General features: G+C 46.7%; 1 protein-coding gene across 2 annotated transcripts in view; it reads left to right on the top strand.

Moving 5' to 3' along the window:
* LOC135823264 (uncharacterized) overlaps positions 1–18,184 on the top strand; it is a 65,748-nt gene extending 47,564 nt beyond the window's left edge. For both annotated transcript variants that reach the window (XM_065336116.1, XM_065336115.1), the window contains 13 exons: positions 61–252; positions 656–738; positions 1,474–1,628; positions 2,334–2,629; positions 3,413–3,577; positions 4,586–4,668; positions 4,894–5,156; positions 7,169–7,286; positions 7,749–9,028; positions 10,349–11,311; positions 13,349–14,407; positions 15,557–16,177; positions 16,726–18,184. In XM_065336116.1, the coding sequence (XP_065192188.1) occupies positions 61–252; positions 656–738; positions 1,474–1,628; positions 2,334–2,629; positions 3,413–3,577; positions 4,586–4,668; positions 4,894–5,156; positions 7,169–7,286; positions 7,749–9,028; positions 10,349–11,311; positions 13,349–14,407; positions 15,557–16,177; positions 16,726–17,432 (5,985 nt within the window). In that variant the 3' untranslated portion in view covers positions 17,433–18,184. The remainder of the gene's footprint in view (positions 1–60; positions 253–655; positions 739–1,473; positions 1,629–2,333; positions 2,630–3,412; positions 3,578–4,585; positions 4,669–4,893; positions 5,157–7,168; positions 7,287–7,748; positions 9,029–10,348; positions 11,312–13,348; positions 14,408–15,556; positions 16,178–16,725) is intronic.
* The last annotated feature ends 1,559 nt before the right edge of the window (positions 18,185–19,743 follow it).

Here is a 19,743-nt window from a genome sequence, read left to right as displayed (position 1 = left end):
ACAAAGGAAGGCCTGCATTCAATCGCGAAACTCCGATGCGTGTATTTCTGATTATCACAGACAGAAATCCGGGAAAGCGCCATTCCACCGGAGGAACTGGCCGATGTTGCCAATGAACTGTATATTTTGACAAACGCCAATCCAGGACAGCTGTCCGACACTGATATCGGTGCCACTACTACCGTTGTTGGAGCATTGGCAGATGCTTTGGCTGACGGCAACCTGGACCTACCAGCTGAGTCCGTGAATATGGTGAGTCACATATAGTCACGTCTGGCTGCGGCCAACTTCCCTTCATTTTGTGTGTTGTCGCTATTGCTGTCCATGTCTCTGTGTGTGCCAGTATATGTGGAGCGAGAATATGGTTAGTTCCGCCGACTTGTCAAACTCAACGTACTGCCGAATCACTGCAATGTCTTGCGAGCCACGCTGGATTGTTTGTGTTTGTGGGTGGGTGGGCTGGGTGTATGGGAAGGGGAAGGCTTTGGTAAACTGAATGTCCATTGCCAACCGTGTTTTTGCATGTTGATTGTTACCCGGCACAAACACCTGAGACACGTCACTTTGTTGCTGGGTGAAAGTTCCCATTTGGAGCAAAGTGATAATATTTTCGAGAGGGGTGACACTTTGTTTGAATATCTTCTTCCTGTCCCAGATTGCACGAGATGTGTTTTCAGTTGTTGACAACACCTTGCAAGCAGATGCCACAGCTGCAGCAGCGGATGATGCCCAGGAGACGTAAGAGACCATTGTGCTTTTTCAGTCTTGTATGGGAGGTACATACATACATAATGCCAACAAGTTCAAAGACTTTGTACTTGTGATGGAATTGCACAATGCCCAGTGAGTAATGTGACCTGTCTGGTTCAGCTATGGTGATTGATATATTCAACAAACTAGACCATAGTTTCAAAGGATTGGGAGAACTAAATTCAAAGGATCAGTCGGGGAAGTGAACTGTCTGAAAAGAGAAGAAAAATACAATTCCAGATCCACCAGGACTCGAACCCGGGACCTTGCTTGTCACGAGCAATGCTCTAATCACTGAGCTATGGGACCAGGCTGAACCTAGAAGGTGCTGACAAGTTTTTCACTCCAAAGGCAGCTCACAACACGTGCCTTTGGAGTGAAAAACTTATCAGCGCCTTCTAGGTTCGACCTGGTCCCATAGCTCAAAAGGTTAGAGCATTGCTCATGACAAGCAAGGTCCCGAGTTTGAGTCCTGGTGGATCTGGCATTTTCTTCTCTTTTCAGGCAGTTCACTTCCCCCGGCGACTGATCCTTTGAATTAGACCATAGTTGTTTCTGTTTTGTGTTGCTTGAGGAAGGCGTAAGTAGTTTGAGAAGTTGGTACGTATTCAGACCAAAAGTTGAAAAAGGAATTCACTCTACACCAATGGTTGCTGTAGACATATAGAAATCAACGTATGCGTCTTTTTGTTGAATTGCCTCCCATTTCTCGTACATATCCAGTTTGAGGAATGCTGTGACCAGTGCGATTAGCTCGCTGCTGACTAACCAGACAATAGCCGGCAGTGTGCAAGGTGCTACTGTTGTTGGCGACTCCGTGTCCGGTGCTAATATTGTTAACAGCGGTGCTGCAATGGATATCACTGCTTCCTTTTCGGGTAACTTACCAATTAGAGACATTTGTTACTTTTAAACATTGAGTTTATTTTGCTTGATAGTCCGTTATTGGCCAAGATCTGCTGCAATAATCAGGTCTGTCACGTATGTGTCATGTATTTGACCTCTTGACCTTCCAAGTGTTTTTTCTCAGTGGGCACTTGAAAAATCACTTGGAGGATCAAGAGATCGAACAGCATGGTATATCGTCACGGTAATGACCGCAATCTTGAGCGTGTGGGACGTTATGGAAAAATGGTGCACTCTATGTCCTTGATTGGCCGTAACCCTGGTCACAGTCAGCGGGCATGTAATAAGAAAAGAATGGGGCCAGTTTTTGAATTTTTGAAATTGTTGCTATGCTGTGACGTAGCACTTTCAGGCCCTATACTGTGGATTTTTGTAAGTTGACCATTCATAGGCCACGCCAAGTTTGGTCGCGCTGTCCAAGTGGTTTCCTTTTCCAGGATCCTAGAGCTGGAAATTCCAATGGCTAGCCAGAGTTCTGGACTTCTGGTGATCTCCTTTTCTGCACAGACTCCCTGACTGTATGTTGGCCTTGGTAGCATGTTTAGAATGGGAACTCAGAGTCTAGGGGAGAGGTGTGTTTGAGCAACTCAGAGTCTAGGGGAAAGGTGTGTTTGAGCAAATCAGTTTTCCTGTTCAGTATAGTCGTTGTTCTGCTTTGACACTGTTTCCACTTGTAGATGATGAGACCCCTGCTCTGGCTGTTGGTGCTGGAGCCATGACTGGCATGGCATCTGTACAGCTGACATCTGATGCGTTTAACGCAGCAGCATGTGAGAACAGGAATGAAACAACTAACCTCTGCATGGATGGCTTTAGCGCAGTCTTCACACAGTTTACCGACTTCAATCTGTTCCGGGATGGCAACTGTGACATCGGATCATCCAGCATCCTAGGTGCTTCGGTCAATGGACAGAATGTAACCAGGTCACGCAACGGTGAAACACTTGTTCGTGCCAACTTCTCAGTCAATATGGTAGGTATTTAGAATCGCTGTCTTTGCTTGGTATCCGGCTTGCTAATCTAGTCTTCAAGGAACCGTTCATGTGGCTATTTTTCCTTGTGCAAGTGTGTGTTGTTGTGGAAGTACAGGACAACTTCTGTAAAGAGAGTCCCCCGGATTAAAAAAAAAACCTCTTTGCATTTCATAAAATAATGTTTTAGTCATGTTGCATATCCTTTTCAAAGCGTGTATTTAACATCAGGTATTGAGAACCTGCGCTACACGACATCATTGATTGTTAGGTCTTTGTAGATCCTAGTAGGTCCTTGGTGGCACAACGATGTATGTAACACTGAAGTTTACCTGTGCTTTCTGCTGCTGGTGTATTATTAGTACTACTTATACTAGTCCTGTCACGTGACTGCTACAACTTAGTGCATTACCAGTGCACTAGTCATGTCACATGACTGCTGCCAGTGCATACTGCATAGCCATTGCACTAATCGTGTCACATGACTGCTGTCAGTGTATAGTCAGTACACTAGTTGTGTCACATGACTTCTGTCAGTGCTAGTCATGTCACATGACTGCTGCCAGTGCATACTGCATTATAGCCATTGCACTAATCGTGTAACATGACTGCTGTCAGTGTATAGTCAGGACACTAGTTGTGTCACATGACTTCTGTCAGTGCATTACCAGTCAGCTAGTCGTGTCACATGATTTTTGCCAGTGCATTACCAATGGATCGACACGCCAGAATGGATCATGATCCACATAATGTGCTTTCCGGCCCTACCTGTACTTGCTCTGAAGGGTACGAGTACCGGAGCCCGCTGTGCTTTCTACAATGTCACACTGCGGCGGTGGCGTACGGAAGGATGCCGCACTGTCATGCCCACACCGGGTGTGGTGACCTGTGACTGCGATCACTTGACCAATTTTGCAATCCTGCTCACTGAAGATGCGCCAAGCCAAGAGGTTCGTTTGTGTCAGAGCCTCGATGGTTCTCTGTGCTCGCTTTCTCAGCATAGTTATTTCCGATTGCATTATTAACTTTGCCAGTTCTAACTGGCACCAGTGGTGCATAAATTTTATGTTAAAATACAGTGGAACTCACTTTGCACAGTCGGTATCGCCTATAGCGTTGGTGTTTGATTTGAAGCATTTTATCACTATAAGCGATATATTACTATTACCGATACTGCATGCAATGTATGCAAGTGGGGTGTCAAACGACTCGGCGCGCCGTGCACATACGCACTACATACATGTACAATGTCATGTAGCTGGCTGTAGCTCCTGACACACAAAATCAACATTTCCTCATGATGGCGGCATATTTTGGCAACTTGTACGAGCAAAACTCACCAAACAACACTCACTGGACAAGTTCTTCACGAAGAAGTAACACCCTGTTCTCCTCTGACATCGCTTGATTTTACATCAATCACTATAACCGATGCAAAAATAATGCAATAAAGGTCTCTTGAAATATGAATTTGATCACTATAGGCGATATATTACAATAGACGATTATTACTATACACGATAACTGTGGATACCTAGTATACCTAGTTATGGCAAATGAAAATGAATTTGAGAAATTCATCACTATATCCGGCATGTTACTATAGCCGCCAACCTTATAGGCGATACGGACTGTACATACAATTCTAAAGACAAAATTTTGTTCCTGATGATGGGCCTTGCCGGAAAATTTGATCTAATGTATTATTATCAATTACAGTGAAGCCTAGAGACCGTCAGAGAGAGTGTGTACAAGGTGTGTGTACAGGATGCATGGATTCAAGAATACTCACGTACATGTATAAATGGGTGGATCCTACTACTGTCTTAGTGAACCATGAGAAAACTGCACACTCATCGTAAACTGTAATCAGGACATTCATTTTGTACTGGACGTTTTTAAGCCTATGCACTGACAGGAAGCCCTTTTGTGTTGTCCTCGAATGTCATGTGACCTAGGACATCACCATAGTAACCTACGTTGGTTGCGGCATCTCCATCATTGGCCTCGTGTTCACAATCATCTTGCATATTCTTGCGCGGTGAGTATGCGTGCTCATTTGCTACTATTTGTAGACGAACTATCTATCGTTTTGTGACTGTGTGAGCGCCTAGGAACTATATAACGAGCATGTATTAGAGAAATGGTTCGGAATAGTCATTAGAAAATTGAGCCATGCCTAGTGGACATACTTCTGAGCATAATGTATCATTGTGAATGTGTATTGTGGCAATATAATGTGTTGAACTGCATCTTTTTTCTGTAGAACTCTGCGGCAGAAGGTTCAAACGAAAATCCTGATCGGCCTCTGCGTCTCGCTTACACTGCTCCTAACCTTCATGATCACGTTGGAGAGTGCACGTAGCAACGACACTGCATGTCAGGCTGTGGGCATTCTGACACAGTACTTTCTCTTGTCAACTTTCTGCTGGATGGCTGTGCAATCCGTGCACCTCTACCGCCAGCTCATTCTTGTGTTCACTGGCGGGGAGCAGCGCTTCCTCTATCTAGCAACTGGCCTTTCGTTTGGTATGCAATCTTTTTTTAATCAACTCTTCAAACACTGTACTGCTCCGCACTGGCGTAGCGATGGTGTGATGGTGGTGGTAGTGGCGCCTATTGTGGTGGTGGTGGTGGTGGTGTAGGGTGTGGGCTTTAAAGGGGAAGTATACCCTAAAATCAAATTTTCACCAGTTGTAGTCTTCTGGGTGCTGAGTCGAATGGTCTTGGTCCGAGGAAGCTGCGACGCTCCCTTCCTACTTGAATCCCAATCAAACTCGCGCACTTCCACCGAAACTGGGTGACTGCGCCCTACTAGATGGGGATTTGTATGCAAAATGTCACTAAAAGCGCCATTTCGTTCTTGTAAAAGCACGGATGACCGCGATTGGCCCATATGTTGTAGTCTTTTGGACGCTGAGTCGACTGGTTTTGGTCCGAAAAGGCTACGATGCAGCGTTCCTCCTTTATTCCCAATCGAACATGGTTGAACAAGCGGTCACGTGCTCCTGGGTGCTAGGCCTTGGCGGATAATGCTCGAAAAGGTGGCAGATTCTGCTTTTTTTGCACCGAAATTGGCAGAACCATACAAACCTTATGGCGGGCAATTCCTCGAATTCTGCTCCATTTCTTTATCCACATACCAAACATGCATGAAACTTACCAGAAAAAGTACCGAATTCTGCCAATTTTTCTGCCGGCATTATCCGCCAAGGCCTACTGGGTGCCCAAATCACCTGGTCACCGCGCCAGCAGGCGAAAACTTTCACACCAAGGTTCAACTCGAGTTCAACTCAAGTGACAGGACTGCACCCAAAAAAGGTCAAACAGGCTAGTAAGTTGTACCCTGCAGGCACGGTGACCAGGTGACTGGTGTACGCAGGAGCACGTGACCGCTTGTTCAACCATGTTTGATTGGGAATAAAGGAGGAACGCTGCATCGCAGCCTTTTCGGACCAAAACCAGTCGACTCAGCGTCCAAAAGACTACAACATATGGGCCAATGGCGGTCATCCGTGCCTTTATAAGAACGAAATGGCGCTTTTAGTGACATTTTGCATACAAATCCCCATCTAGTAGGGCGCAGTCACCCAGTTTCGGTGGAAGTGCGCGAGTTCGATCGGGAATAAAGGAGGAAGGGAGCGTCTCAGCTTCCTCGGACCAAGACCATTCGACTCAGCACCCCGAAGACTACAACTGGTGAAAATTTGATTTTAGGGTATACTTCCCCTTTAAACACGCTGGGCACATCATGGCACGTGTGTCGATGGGACACTCTTCATGTTGTTGAGTTCTTGCTTTGCCCAGGCCAGCATTGCCTGTTACTGTGTGGTAACATGTGTTTCTACATGTACATACTTGTAGTGTCTCAGCTAGAGACGGGGTTCGGTTTATTCTCTGATCGATTACATGGAGACTAGAAGAAGACCAACGACAATTGCAAGTAAATTATGTCAACGGAACAAGAACAGGGAGACACGTGTGTCAATACAAAAAGGCAGACATACTAAAATGATCTGCGCAACGTCAATATGATAATGATGACGTAAGAAATATCCATGAGTGTATCGTCAGCACATACACTACAGTACTCGACACAAAGTTTTTTATTACAATCAGCAAAGATGTGAGAACAACAATGGACGAAGAACTCAACGCATCTACATGTACATGTACATGCTACTGCCTGTGTTGTCAGCTCCCCAGCCATGCATCCTAGTCCTCAAGGGAGACAAGACCCCGGCTGTATATGTAACACTGAAGTGATGCGTGAACCAGTGTATACTGCCGTGGTGATGTGTCCACTCCTGGAGAGTGGGAAAAGTCACAAAGTGCTGGTGTCTGGTGTCTAAACTGGCTAAATATGAATTGCTTGAACTGAAATTTGCTGCAGGGCATTCGTTGACGGATGGAGACGTTTCAAGAAAATACTGCCATGCCATGTTCAATTTGGTCTCCTGATACAGTCAAACTTGAATCTCCTGCCATATCCATAACTTTGAGTGAAAATTGTGCTGTGTTCTTTGCCGTTTGCCTCAAAGGTCTACCATTTGTGGTGACAACTATCACAGCCTATTTCTCACGCAATCAGTACTCCATGAGGACGGTCGTAAACGAAGGGTGTTCAGCAATCGAAGTGGCTCAACCTCAAGATCCTTTGTAAGTTCGCGGTGTTAGCTTTGACTCTAGCATTATGTCGGTTGGAATGGAAGTTGCCGAAGGATTGCCTTCGTGTTTCTACGCATCCGTGGGATGTCAGTTGGGTTGATCCCTCCTGAATAGTGACTGTATATATTTCATATGTATTGCACAGTGACTGCGAAGGTCAGTAAATACGTGCCAATTTTTTTCTTAAACTCGGATACTGAGCCAGTAATAAAATGTAAAAAAAAGAGAATTATTATTATCGCACCTTCTGACCGTTAATCATCTTGTTACAGTCGTGGATAGTTGCTGCATAACTCGTTCTCATGTGTTTCTTCTCTTTTTTAAATTTTACTTGGTACACTTTTAAAATTTAGCAGGGAGACTTGCAGTAAAAGTACCACTGCATATCAGCGGTATTCCTTGCATGACCGTTGTGACTCGTGTGCACCCCCTCTGGCCTCTGTGTGCTCACAGCTGCTTTGTGACCGGCACGCCATTCTTCGCAGGAGTTTACGGCCCGGTGGCGGCAATGCTGGTGTTCAATGGCGTTGTCTACGGGCTAGTCCTGCGCGTCCTCTGGCGGCGCAAGAAGGGCGCCAACCTGCGCAAGAACGACAAGAAGGAGAACGCACGTCGAGCCAAGCAGACGCGTGCCAGCATCAGCCTGTGCTTTCTGCTGGGTGTGACCTGGATCATTGGACTGTTCATGATCAGCACTGGGAGCGTGGTGCTCCAGTGGATATTCACGGTCACGAATAGCCTGCAAGGATTCGCTCTGTTCTTCTTCTACACGGTGTCCCACGACAAGCTACACAAAGATGTGTCCGACACCTTGTACCACACCGTCACGGGTAAGCAGCGAGTACGCAAGGATCTCACCCAAAGCCAGAGTGGAGACCTCGATAAATCAACCTTGTCCTATGGAGAGCGAGCTGCGCGCAGGAAACAACAGGCAACAACGACGTCATCGCGTGAAACGTCCGACTGGGATGCTTTGGAATCGACGAACACTGCTATCTGGAAGTCGAAGGCTCTAACCTTGGGAAGGATATCGGCCTTTTCCCGAAAGAGAACTTCGACATTGTCGGGCTCAGATACGATGAGAGGATCTCGATCATCCAGCATCTCAACACCAATGGGCTCATTTAACGATCTAGCTGTTAGCCGTGATCGGATGAACTCGGATGCCGGCTCGGCAACGTCCTTGGCAGATCGTCCCCAGAAGAACACTAGGTGGCGTGAAGCGATGCAACGAAGTGCTCTCAAACCGGCATCCAGCCGTACCCGCGGAGGGTCTGTGCCGGAGGTCAGCATTAGCGTACACCAGGGCACCAGTCAGGGGGACCATGAGTTCACACAATCATCAGTTACTCCATCCCTATCTAGCCAGTATGATAGTGGTACGGTCTCCAGTCAGGTCAAAACACTCCCTCCAGGAAGACGAGGGCTGTCCCCTCGTGGAGATGAGAGATACGCCGAGAAAGGGCAGCGTCCAAGGAGCTCTTCAGTGCCCCGTGTTGTCCTCAGTCGTGACGTTTCATTGTCTTCGAGCGGATATTCAACTTCTGGTGGAGCTGCCCATGCACTGCAAGTATGCAGTGACCGGGAATCAACTCCAAGTCCCAGTGAAATGGACCAGATGCTCCAAGGTGTTAGCTCCCCAGAGCCTGGCACTACTGGACGCCCAGTCTCGCGGCAGCCATCAGCAATAGGAGCGGATGCCATTTTGGAAATACCCGAGGATAGCGAACTTGGTAAGAACTAGTGTGTGTGTGTGGGGGGGGGGGGGGGCGTGTGTGTGTGTGTGCGTGTGTGCGTGCGTGTGTGTGATTGATTGATGGGCATGCTCGGTGTTCTCGGCACATGTATATTGGTGGCTGAACAGTGCTGAGGGCACATACCTATAGTAGAGATGTGTGACAATCACTCATACGTATACATTTTCCTGGGATTGCTGATATTTTAAATAGTTAACCCAATAATGGCCTATGCCATGCATTGTGATTTTGCAAAGTACGGCTTGACCAGGTGGTCTAGTAAGCATGAATAGTCAGTTGTTCGAACAATTGACTCTGTACCGTAACGCCATGCTTACCAAAAACCATGCTGTCAAGGTGGTTTGGCGATATCCCAACGCATGGCCGTGATCCCAGTGTTCTCAAATGCTTCAGGGATTACCCATTTGTCAACTCGTTCCCTAATAGCAACGGTGCATACATAAATTCTGCAACATTGCAAACCTGATCAAGAAATATGGCACACATAAAAAATACACTTCACAAATTACACCTAGCGCACGACAAAGAAGACATAAACACGGCAATCGGAGGAGACAAGAGATAAGGAGGCAATCAATACACGCACACTAATGTTCGTATACACTCGGACGCCTTTTATCTGGGCACCTTGGGACCAGGCACTGCCCGTATCTCAGATTTGCCCATATCTCAGGATAACTCATCTACCATGTATCATATCATTTGTTGAAGAAGTTTATTTGGCGCGTATTGCACATGTTAGGGATACAAAATGATCCATTAATAACAACGTGTGGATTACACAGGTTGATAGTGACAAAATAAGCACTTGCGCAAACGAAAAAAAAAGTTCAAACCCCCAAATTCGAAGCATTTTGCCATAGGAACCCAAGCTGAAGGTTCCCGGTAGAGGGACGTGCCCGTATCTGAGGTATCTGGATAAGAGATGCTTGAGTTTATTGGCAATTGGTATTGGTAAAAAAAGACCTGTGCTTTATTGATATCTTCCCAGTTAAGCGATTGGGCTGAGTGAACCTATGGACTCTGATTTCGGCTGGTCCGGTTCAGCAAAGAAGGTGGAATTGAGTTGATATAGTGGAGGGCGTCACACTAAAACGGTTCTCACCTTTGTTGTCCTTCTGCGTGAATGTGTGTTGGTGTGCATGTGAATGTGCATGTGTGTATGTGTGTGTATGTGTGTGTGTGTGTTTGTGTGTTTTGTGCGTGCGTGCGTGTGTGTATGTGTGTGTATGTGTGTGCATGTGTCTGTGTGTACACGTGCATACCTGCGTTAACCCTGCTTTCCTTCTCGGTCAGAACTACATCCGAAAGCTGCACAAGCAGCATCCCTTCAACGTAGCCACTCTCATGAAGTCTCTTATGGCAATGATGACGTGGAAGCAGGCAGACTGTCACCCTTCTACAAGCCACAAACAGCTGATACTGAGAGCAAATCAGCTTCATTGCCAAGAGCGGAACCTCTTATCACCTTCAGTGATGCTGAAGATGTAGACCACAGTGTTCCAGAAAAGAGATCCAGGCTCAAAGGCTCCACTTTAGCCAGAGCTACCAGCTCAGGAAGTGATACACGTTTCTCCGCACCTCTCCCTCCAGCCAAGTCCAAGTCTAAATCGAAAGGTGGATGGAAAGCTCTGAAGAAAAAGGTACGATCTCCATCACCTCCATCACAATCAAGAGATCCGTCTGCCAAGCGAAAGCCAGTGCAGAAATCACAATCGATATCACTGTCGACTTCGGCAGATTATTCCGGCCGTGAGCGCGGCACCTCTGTGCCGGACATTGCCATGTCATTTGATGACTCGACGGGAGAAGAACATCAATTCACAAAATCATGCACTCTACCTCCACCGCAGAGACATCGACCATCTCCTTCCAGCTCACCTGAAACAAGAAGGCACGCTCCCAAAGGTTCTCAGCTAGCCAGAGAGTCAAGCCAGGAGAATTCTCAACGCTTCTCTATGCCTCTTCCGCCACCCAAAAAGAAGAAGAAAGGGAAGAAGATGCCTCAGCACAGCTCATCACTGCCAAGGCATGTTGTGTCGACCAGTAGTGGCTCCTTTACTTCATCTTCTGGAGGTGCTGAGCAAGCCATGCGGGTGTGTGATGACCGAGAGTATTCTCCCAGTCCAACAGATGTGGTTGTAACTGGTGGTGGCAACTCTCCAGAGCCTGGTGCTGAAAGGATTCCATCCCAAACCAGACGGCCGTCAGCCAATATTGGAATCTTCATCTCTGGGATACCAGAGGACTCTGAGCTAGGTGAGTGTGTGATAACACTATATTCCGCACCTTTAAATATCGCCATTGTGAACTTGTGTCTTAAAATGTACAGAACCGTACTTTGCTGTGTATATGCCGCATTCAGATGTTTTGTAGCGGAATACAGACATCTACCCTGATGAATTTAGCCATCGTAGAATACAGACATCTACCCTGATGAGAATTTAGCCATCGTAGCATAAACCGCACCGACCTTTTTTGGTGAATTACCGGTGTTTTCAGTGCAGCTTACACTCATGAAAATTCGGTTGTAAAGGCAATGCGAAGTTTTCGTGAAGTAGGTCCGAGGGACTCAAAAGGGAAATGTCGGAACAAATTGACTGTCCCCGCTAGGTTTCCAACCAGGGATCTTCGCTCTAGCCACTGGGATTTGGTATGGTTATCATGCAAGCAAGCAGAGACTGTTCAACACTTTCAGCAGACTTCGAAATGTAAGGTGTTGATTACTCTAAGTTCAGAAAATTTTTAAGTGCTCAATATTTTCAGCATGAGGGCAAAAGGCCAGGTTAGGTGAACAGAAATTTTAGGTACAGAGAAACAGTTCCCTTTTGGATTATGTGTGGTAGTGTTTGTTCGGTGTATTGAAATTTTAGGCATGAAACAGACGCACCGAAAGTACCGAAAATAAAAGTACACCGAAAATTTGGGGAAATTACAGTATTTGAATAATTTGAATTGCGGGGAACTATAGCCAAGGACTCCACACTGCACCCGTCCTCATGCAATTCTATGGTGAACTTCTTTTGAATTCCTGTTTTCTAGTCCTATCTATATTTCACAGAATCGACTCACCTATTGGCTCATTGATTTCAAGATGTTACCTGTGGGTATCAGCCATTTTTGAACTTTGAATTTCTGGGAGATGATGCTCCAGGTTACCTACAATGTCCAAAGATTGATTAATAATCTAGAATGCATGTGAAAAAAGGTTTCAGAGCAGACTCGCTCTCTTCCCATTCACTCTGCAAAACTCGCACTCATTTCTCAATCAATTTTCCAACGTTTCGGCAAAATTGCCCTCATCATGCAGGTATGCAATGGTGTGCAAGTTTTCAACGGAGCAGTTATATAGATGCAATTAGTGATGCTATGATGTGCTACATCGCACCCACCGTGACGTGCCAGAATCATAAAGATAATGATAACTAAAAGAAGTTTGATACCAACAACAATTATTCAAAGAAGACAATGTGGTGATAAATTCACGAAAAGCCCTGCAGGAAGCCTCACCACTGCTACTAGAATGCATGTGGTCCAGCATTTCTGTTGAAGTACAGGAAAATTCCTCAGATCCGGGAAGGTTGGGACCGAGCACTGCCTTTAACTGGAATCGCCCATAACTACCCACCACACTCCATCATTCACCCCAGTGTCTGGAGATATGTGGATTTTGTAGAAAAAAAAAACTGGAATCGCCCATAACTGGAAACATACGTACTGACTAAATGAAAGTTGACATTATTGTATGCCAATCAATAGTTTTTGGGGCTCTTTTTCGTTGAAATGGCAATTTTCATGACTCTAGATATGTCAGAAGAGGGACGTAAATAACGTGATTCCACCTCCACCAAACGCGCTCTCTGGCCGACCTCACACACCAGAAACATAACTCTCCAAGCTGTAGATACTGACAAAATTAATATGTTTTCCTCCATACAGGCCGAAAGCTGCTACTTCCCCCTTGAGAAGAGGGACGTGGCCAGACTAAGAACGTCCGGATATGGAGTTTTTTGTTGCTGTATCATGTACTATGTTGCTAATCCCCACCCGGCTCTCCAATGTTAGTATGGTCAGGGGCGTCGGAAGGTGATTTAGTGTGGTACGGCCAACCATCTGAAGTACAATTTCCTCGTGGGGGAGGGGTGGCTAAGCCGAAAATCTTGGACATTAGAGCCCAAATCAGTGCATTTTATTGATTCACGGGGTACTTGGGTCAAATAGTGGTACGGTCAATACCGTAGTGACCGTACCGTGTGCGACGTCCCTGATGGTTTTGACTTTGTTTTTGTTTTGCAGAAATTCACTCACAGCGAGAACCGGCAGGTATGCTAGTGCCAATGGAGATTGCACCAAGGTTTACCGCTCCAGCCAGCCACCATGGTAGTCACCAGCACCCGATGACAACGCATAGTGGACATCACACTGATCCGAATGCTGCAGTGCATGCCAGCGATTCACCATCCGGTGGCTCGCTTATTACTGCGAAGGGAGGTTTGGCAAGAGACACGACTCTGCCTACACCACGAGTGGAGCCTCTTATCGTAATCAGTGACAATGACAGTCCTGGGCTAGATGGTAATGAGCCACGCATCCCTAAATCGAGAATGAAGGGCGCTAAACTGGCCAGAGCCACGAGCACTGCAGCTGATCACTCCAGATTCTCTGCACCTTTACCACCGCCAAAATCAAGGTCCAGGTCCAACTCCGCCAGTGGATGGAGCAGTCTGACGAAGAAGCTGCGATCTCCATCACCCCTGTCACGAACAGCAGAAGAGACGCCAACCAAAGACAACACAATGCCAACGCCAGACTCACTATCACCATCGGTGGCATATTCAGGCCGCGAGCGTGGCTCCTCTGTGCCCAATATTGCTGTCTCGTTTGCTGAATCAACAGAGGAGGGAGATCCATTCACCTCATCTACACTGCCCTCACATCACAGAACTCAGCCACGCTCTCCTTCGCCCCTACCTGAAACCAGATCCCGACATGCCAAAGGTGCTCAGCTAGCTAGGCTATCAAGTGAAGAGAATCCAGAGCGTTTCTCTATGCCACTTCCACCACCCAAGAAGAAACAGAGGGCCAAAAAGACGCATCAACGCAGCTCATCACTGCCAAGGCATGTCGAACCCCCAACCAGTGGTTCCTTGTCTTCATCTTCCGGCGGTGCTGATAACTCCATGAGTGTGTGCGATGCAGACCTAAGCCCTGCTGCAACTGGTTCTGTGCTGAAGAGTACAGTAGCTACCGGTCCGTCTCAAGGACTTTGTTCTGCTGGTTTAAGATCAGACCCAAGACTCCCACCTGTCATTCCCAGCCGACACAATGCTGACATTCCGCAAATACATCAGCCGCGTAAGTTCAATGGGCAAATATATTATTTATATTGGCGAGAGCATGAAACTTGAAGTAGCAGCAAACTACCCTTGATTGTCCTTGTTGTTCTGTATTACGCTCTGCGGCCTCCGCGGTGTTGAGCACTGTCAGCACACTGGGTACATCCTCCGGGGTATAATTATTTATATTTGTGACAACATCTCACGACTCAGTGGGAACACCGGCCAAAGTGAAGAGAGTGGGTGATAGCCAACCACGGCCATATATGGAAGTAAGGGTTAGGAGGGAACACGAAAGATTAGCAAAAGCAGCAGCAACAACTACTGTAGAACAGGTAATTTTAGCGACGTAAAAACCCTAGCGAATTTAGCGATCGACTCATTTTCGCTAAAGTTTCAAGTCGCTAATCCGTTGAGACATTAGTAGTGCACTGGTGATCCGTGAGTAAAATCGCTGCAAATCGCTAAAATTAAACGTCGCTAACCGGTTGGCAATGGGAAAACGCTAAAATTGATAGTCGCTAAAATTACCCGTTCTACAGTGTTCCGAATATCTTTTCAGACTTCTCCTACTTTTCGTTAGCTTAACTACAATGTGTGAGGTATTACTTCAAAGTGCTGGCACTGAAGGATATGCGATGATTCACAGTGCAGTGGAACCGCTCTTACTCGAGAGCCTCGGGGACTGAAGGGGATATATACCTCAGAACCCTCATTCAGAAACACACTGCAACTTTAGTGCATATGACGGTCTATTTTCTCCAGTTGGGCTCACTGCCCCTGGGTTGATGCCATTCACAAACTTACGTGATAGAGCGGAGGGTTACGATCCTTTGGGCGTTGAAGTTGTCCAGCTGAGCAGCAAGAAAGGGATTTTTTCAAGATCTAACTTGTACTTCAAGTAGATGTACCTGCAAGCCTGCAGGATGTCTTGTTGAAGACAATGTCTTGATATGGGAGGTCCGGATAAGAGAGATTGTCTCTGCTGATGTAAACACGACAATGCTCATGAGTCAGGAAGACTTACCTGGGATGTGTTAGTGTTAATATACAAATGGCCTTCATCGTTTGCGGATGATTGTACTTGTTCGTTGCAATTGGTTACAATTTAGAAGGTGTGACTGTAACCTGATATATGCTCTGCTTCCTTGATTGTTCTTGATGTCAGATGTTCTTGTCACACCTGGAAGCATAGACGCATCAACTCGAGAGGTAGTTGGCACCTGCACCTTGGACCCCGCTGCGTTCAACATTGATCACCTCACAGCCATGCGTGCGCTGCACGGCCAATCGTTTGGAAACAGTGGAGACGACGAGCGGAGCGCGCCTTCGTCGTTTGACCATCAGCACATGGATGTATTGCCGACGGGTGATGACCGTATGCCTGCACCGCCTGCACCGACTACCTCACCGAGAGCCGAGCCGCTGATTCTCCTCACTGACAGTGACATGGCGTACAGCTCCTCGATGCAAGAACACATGGCTGCGTTCCAGGAGAGTCTTGAGTCTTCACGCAGTGCCGCCTCACACATGAAGGGCTCTAAATTGGCCAAAGCAACAAGTACAGATGTCAACCACACCCGATTCTCTGCTCCATTGCCGCCAGCAAAACCTAAATCTAAATCTGGAGCAGGATGGAACTTTCTGAAGAAGATCCGCTCCCCTTCGCCACCATCAGGGCGCCGGAATTCATCCGCAGAGCCAAAGAAGACCAATCCCATAACCGAACCCAGAGGCAGAAAGCGACAGAAACAAACATCTCCGCAGTCATCAGAAGATTTGAACAGCAGTAAGTCTTTCCTATAAGAGATGGCGGTGAAACGACCAGTGAGTGTGACTGGGGTAGTGAGCTCGTCAAGCACTCTGAAATCACCAGCCGGCCATGCTTGGCTAATTGTAAACTAATAAATCAGCTGAGTTCGGGCGAACTCATTCCACAATCTGATCAACCTCGCAATCAAAGCGCCATAAGAGTGTGGGATTTTCGGAGCGGTGTATAATTTTGTTCCAGGTGGCGTGCAAGGTCTGAAATCATTCTCTCTCGATGTGTGCATAATATAGCTTTGTAGAAAGGCGTGACTGTAGCATGAGTACTATGGATGGCCAGTTTCTGTACTATCTATGTGTTGCACGGCTGGGTTCGCAATATGTCAGTCAGGACATGGAAGTAAGGGCAATAACATGATAACTATTCAGTGTGCCCGCAGCTTTTACCGCATAAAAACCTATTTCATGTCTCCCCACTTTAATTTTAGCAACTCGCACTTTTGATCGTACTCAAATACATTCTAGATACTGTATTGAAATTCTGCTATCATTCTGCATGTGTTTCTGTAGGCCTATCAGTGTTTTCAAAACCAAGATCTATATCGGCCTCGTCTGCAGCGGAGCACCCTGGCAAGCCAGACACTTCATCTGCAGCTGCCAGGCGTCGGGCCTTCTCTTCCTCATCCAAGAGTGACTTGTTCAAGCCAGTAACAGATGGTAAAGATCTTGATGCATCACAAACACCATCCAGAGCCGATAATGAGGGTGGCATGAGAAGAAGTCGCAGCAAAGAAAGAAACACAAGCAGATTTGCAAGACAATCAACATCAGAAGACAAGAAGACTGCCGGTTTGCAAAAATCACCACAGTCGCCATCATTCCAATCACAGTCAGTGGATTTCTTGTCTGATTTGCCACCTGCCATCAATCTTCCACCGCCCATATCTCCGGTATTGAGCTCCACCGCTCCAGTGCTGGTTGATATTCCGTTGGCGGCAAGCCAGCCAACTCCTCAATCCCATCTTGCCACGGCTGATCTCCTGGATTCGCAGTTCGCTCTGCCGGCGCGCCTTCCGCCACCAATTCCGCCTGTCGTGAATCTACCGCCAGACATGCAGCAGACTGCGAGTGACGGGAGTGTGATGCCTGGAGCGACAATGACAGGATCAGCCAGTGCAACTGCTCCTCCGTCCGGCGGGGAAGTGACAGAGGATCTGACACTCCCTGTCACAGCCAGCGTCTCCAGCAGTGATGGCAGCAACCGGCAACTAGAATAATATCCATTGAAGATGCAATAGCCACTCGCAATGAAAGTAACTCAATCCGAGCAATAAAAATAGCATTGCTATTGACTGCCAATATACCATGAAATGAAATGTCCCATTCCAACCACTAGTGAACCTAGAATTCTGCATTGTGTCTTTAGCTACTGTACATAGAACATCATGCCATCTTGATAATGTTATTGTGAAACATTTGATGCCGCGTGACCTTCCCGTAGGCAATGTCCCAAAGAACGTTCCTGTATAGCCGAGTGATGTCACGGCGTTCTTCTCATTGAATATTGTTGATTTTCAGCGGAATGAGGTCTTTATTTTTATTGACATGCCTCTCCTTTCCATTCGTGTTGAGCTCACTCTGCATGCTTGCTGATTCTCCCTTTGATTGTATTTTAATTATGCTCTGAAAGATTCTGTAACTAATCGAAGCATGCCATTGCATTTGGTAATCCTGAATGTCTTGCACAGTGCATTTCAATCAATTTTCCATGCAATGAATTCATACACATTGATAGATCGTATATTGAGCAAGCCGATGCATTCAATTCCTGAAGACAAGCAGAGCATTTCGTTAGAAATTTGTAACATGTTTTCTTTGCCAATACTTTCATGCTTTGCAGACTTCCTCGACACAGCCTTGCTGAATTGCAACATTTTACAAGAGAAATGTCAATGGTCACACAATCCCTTGCTCAGATAATTTATATTGCTTACTGCATGACATTTCACTACGGAGTGTACACTAGTAATGCCCGTCCTTGTGCTTGTGGTGCCCATGTGTGTGTGTGTGTGTGTGTGTGTGTGTGTGTGTGTGTGTGTGTGTGTGTGTGTATGTGTGTGTGTGTGTGTGTGTGTGTGTGTGTGTGTGTGTGTGTGTGTGTGTGTGTGTGTGTGCGTGCGTGCGTGCGTGTGTGTGTGTGTGCGGGTGCGCGCGCGTGCGTGTGTGTGTGTGCAATTTGGAGTTAAGTTGAGTGTGTGTATTCGTATGCTCATACCAGTAAAAAGGGAGTGAGACCTGTGCCTGTGCAGGAACAATGTCAGCTGTGTACATGAAGTAGATACAGTGGGTCAGTGTAAACAATTTTTACACAATGTCCTGCTCACAGCATGCATGCGTGATAAAATCAGGGTTCTAGCCAAGGGGAGGTAGGGGGGGGGGGGGTGCAGCGCCCTCCTCTCCCCCCCCCCCCCCCTACTCTGATAGAGGTCCCCTACTCTGATTGAGCCCCCCCCCCCCTTACTCATTTGTCGAAGTTGTTGTGTCTTCTCATGCCATTCAATTTCAAGGGAATTGCGGTCTCTATGATCTACAGTCACTACTACCTGTACTGTACTACTAGAGGGTTCACAAGGGCACATTTGTGTGGGGTGCAGTCCGGGGTTCACCCCAGAACGTCGTTGCATTTGGCATGGCAAGACACTACTATAAATCTCTTAGTTTTATGAAACCTAACAATGGGTTACGGGGTAGCTGTTTCCCCTGCTCGCGCTCCCTCGGCCCTCCTAGTACTAGTGTGAGTCCTAGTAATACTACTACTGTCGTGGATATGGAAATCCAGTCGATTGACCGGGGCCGGCGCCCTCACTCAGCGCGTACAGAACGGAATCGTTGCATGATGCAGTGCTGGTGCCAGGTGGTCAGTCATGTTGTTGATCCGATGCGACCATGCAGGCTGCATGTGTGCTTACCCACGGCTGCATGACCAGCGCCCTGGGGCCGCTAGACGTGCGACCGAATTATTATTTCCATGTCCACTATACAGTACTTTATCACTCCCTTAGTATTGACTCACATAGATTTTTGCCATACCTAAGCAGTCAAATATTCCTGCATATTTCACTCCTTGGCTTAGGGCTATATTGACTGTTTATATTTGACTGCTTAGGGGTTGCGCAGTAGAACGGTGCCTAGTGCAGCATTGTCATTGCATGAGTAGGTGGTGGTGCAACGGTTGTGCAATCATAAAACCGGGATTCATGAGGTTATCGTTCTGGAATTTGAAATACGGACTGTTTGTCGTGATAAATCTAATATTGACTTCGTACTTGGTCAGATAGGAAATAAAAACCTCGTAAAAGACCTCGGCTTCGCCTCGGTCTTTTACTCGGCTTTTATTTCCTAAAAAGGCTACAGTGGTCCCTCTATAATCCGGCACCATTTGTGCCACGAAAATCTGCTGGATTAGGGAGGGTGCTGGATTAACAAATCTGATTTACTGCTGCAATGTACATGTACATGAAGAGGACATTTTGGCTACTGAAAATTGTGCTGGTTTATCGAGGGTGCTGGATTATAAAGTGCCGGATT

Source organism: Sycon ciliatum, chromosome 8 (genome assembly GCF_964019385.1).
Source record: "Sycon ciliatum chromosome 8, ocSycCili1.1, whole genome shotgun sequence".
Taxonomy (NCBI): Eukaryota; Metazoa; Porifera; class Calcarea; order Leucosolenida; family Sycettidae; genus Sycon; species Sycon ciliatum.
Note: the sequence above shows the minus strand (reverse complement) of the source record. Positions and strands in the feature narration are given on the sequence as shown.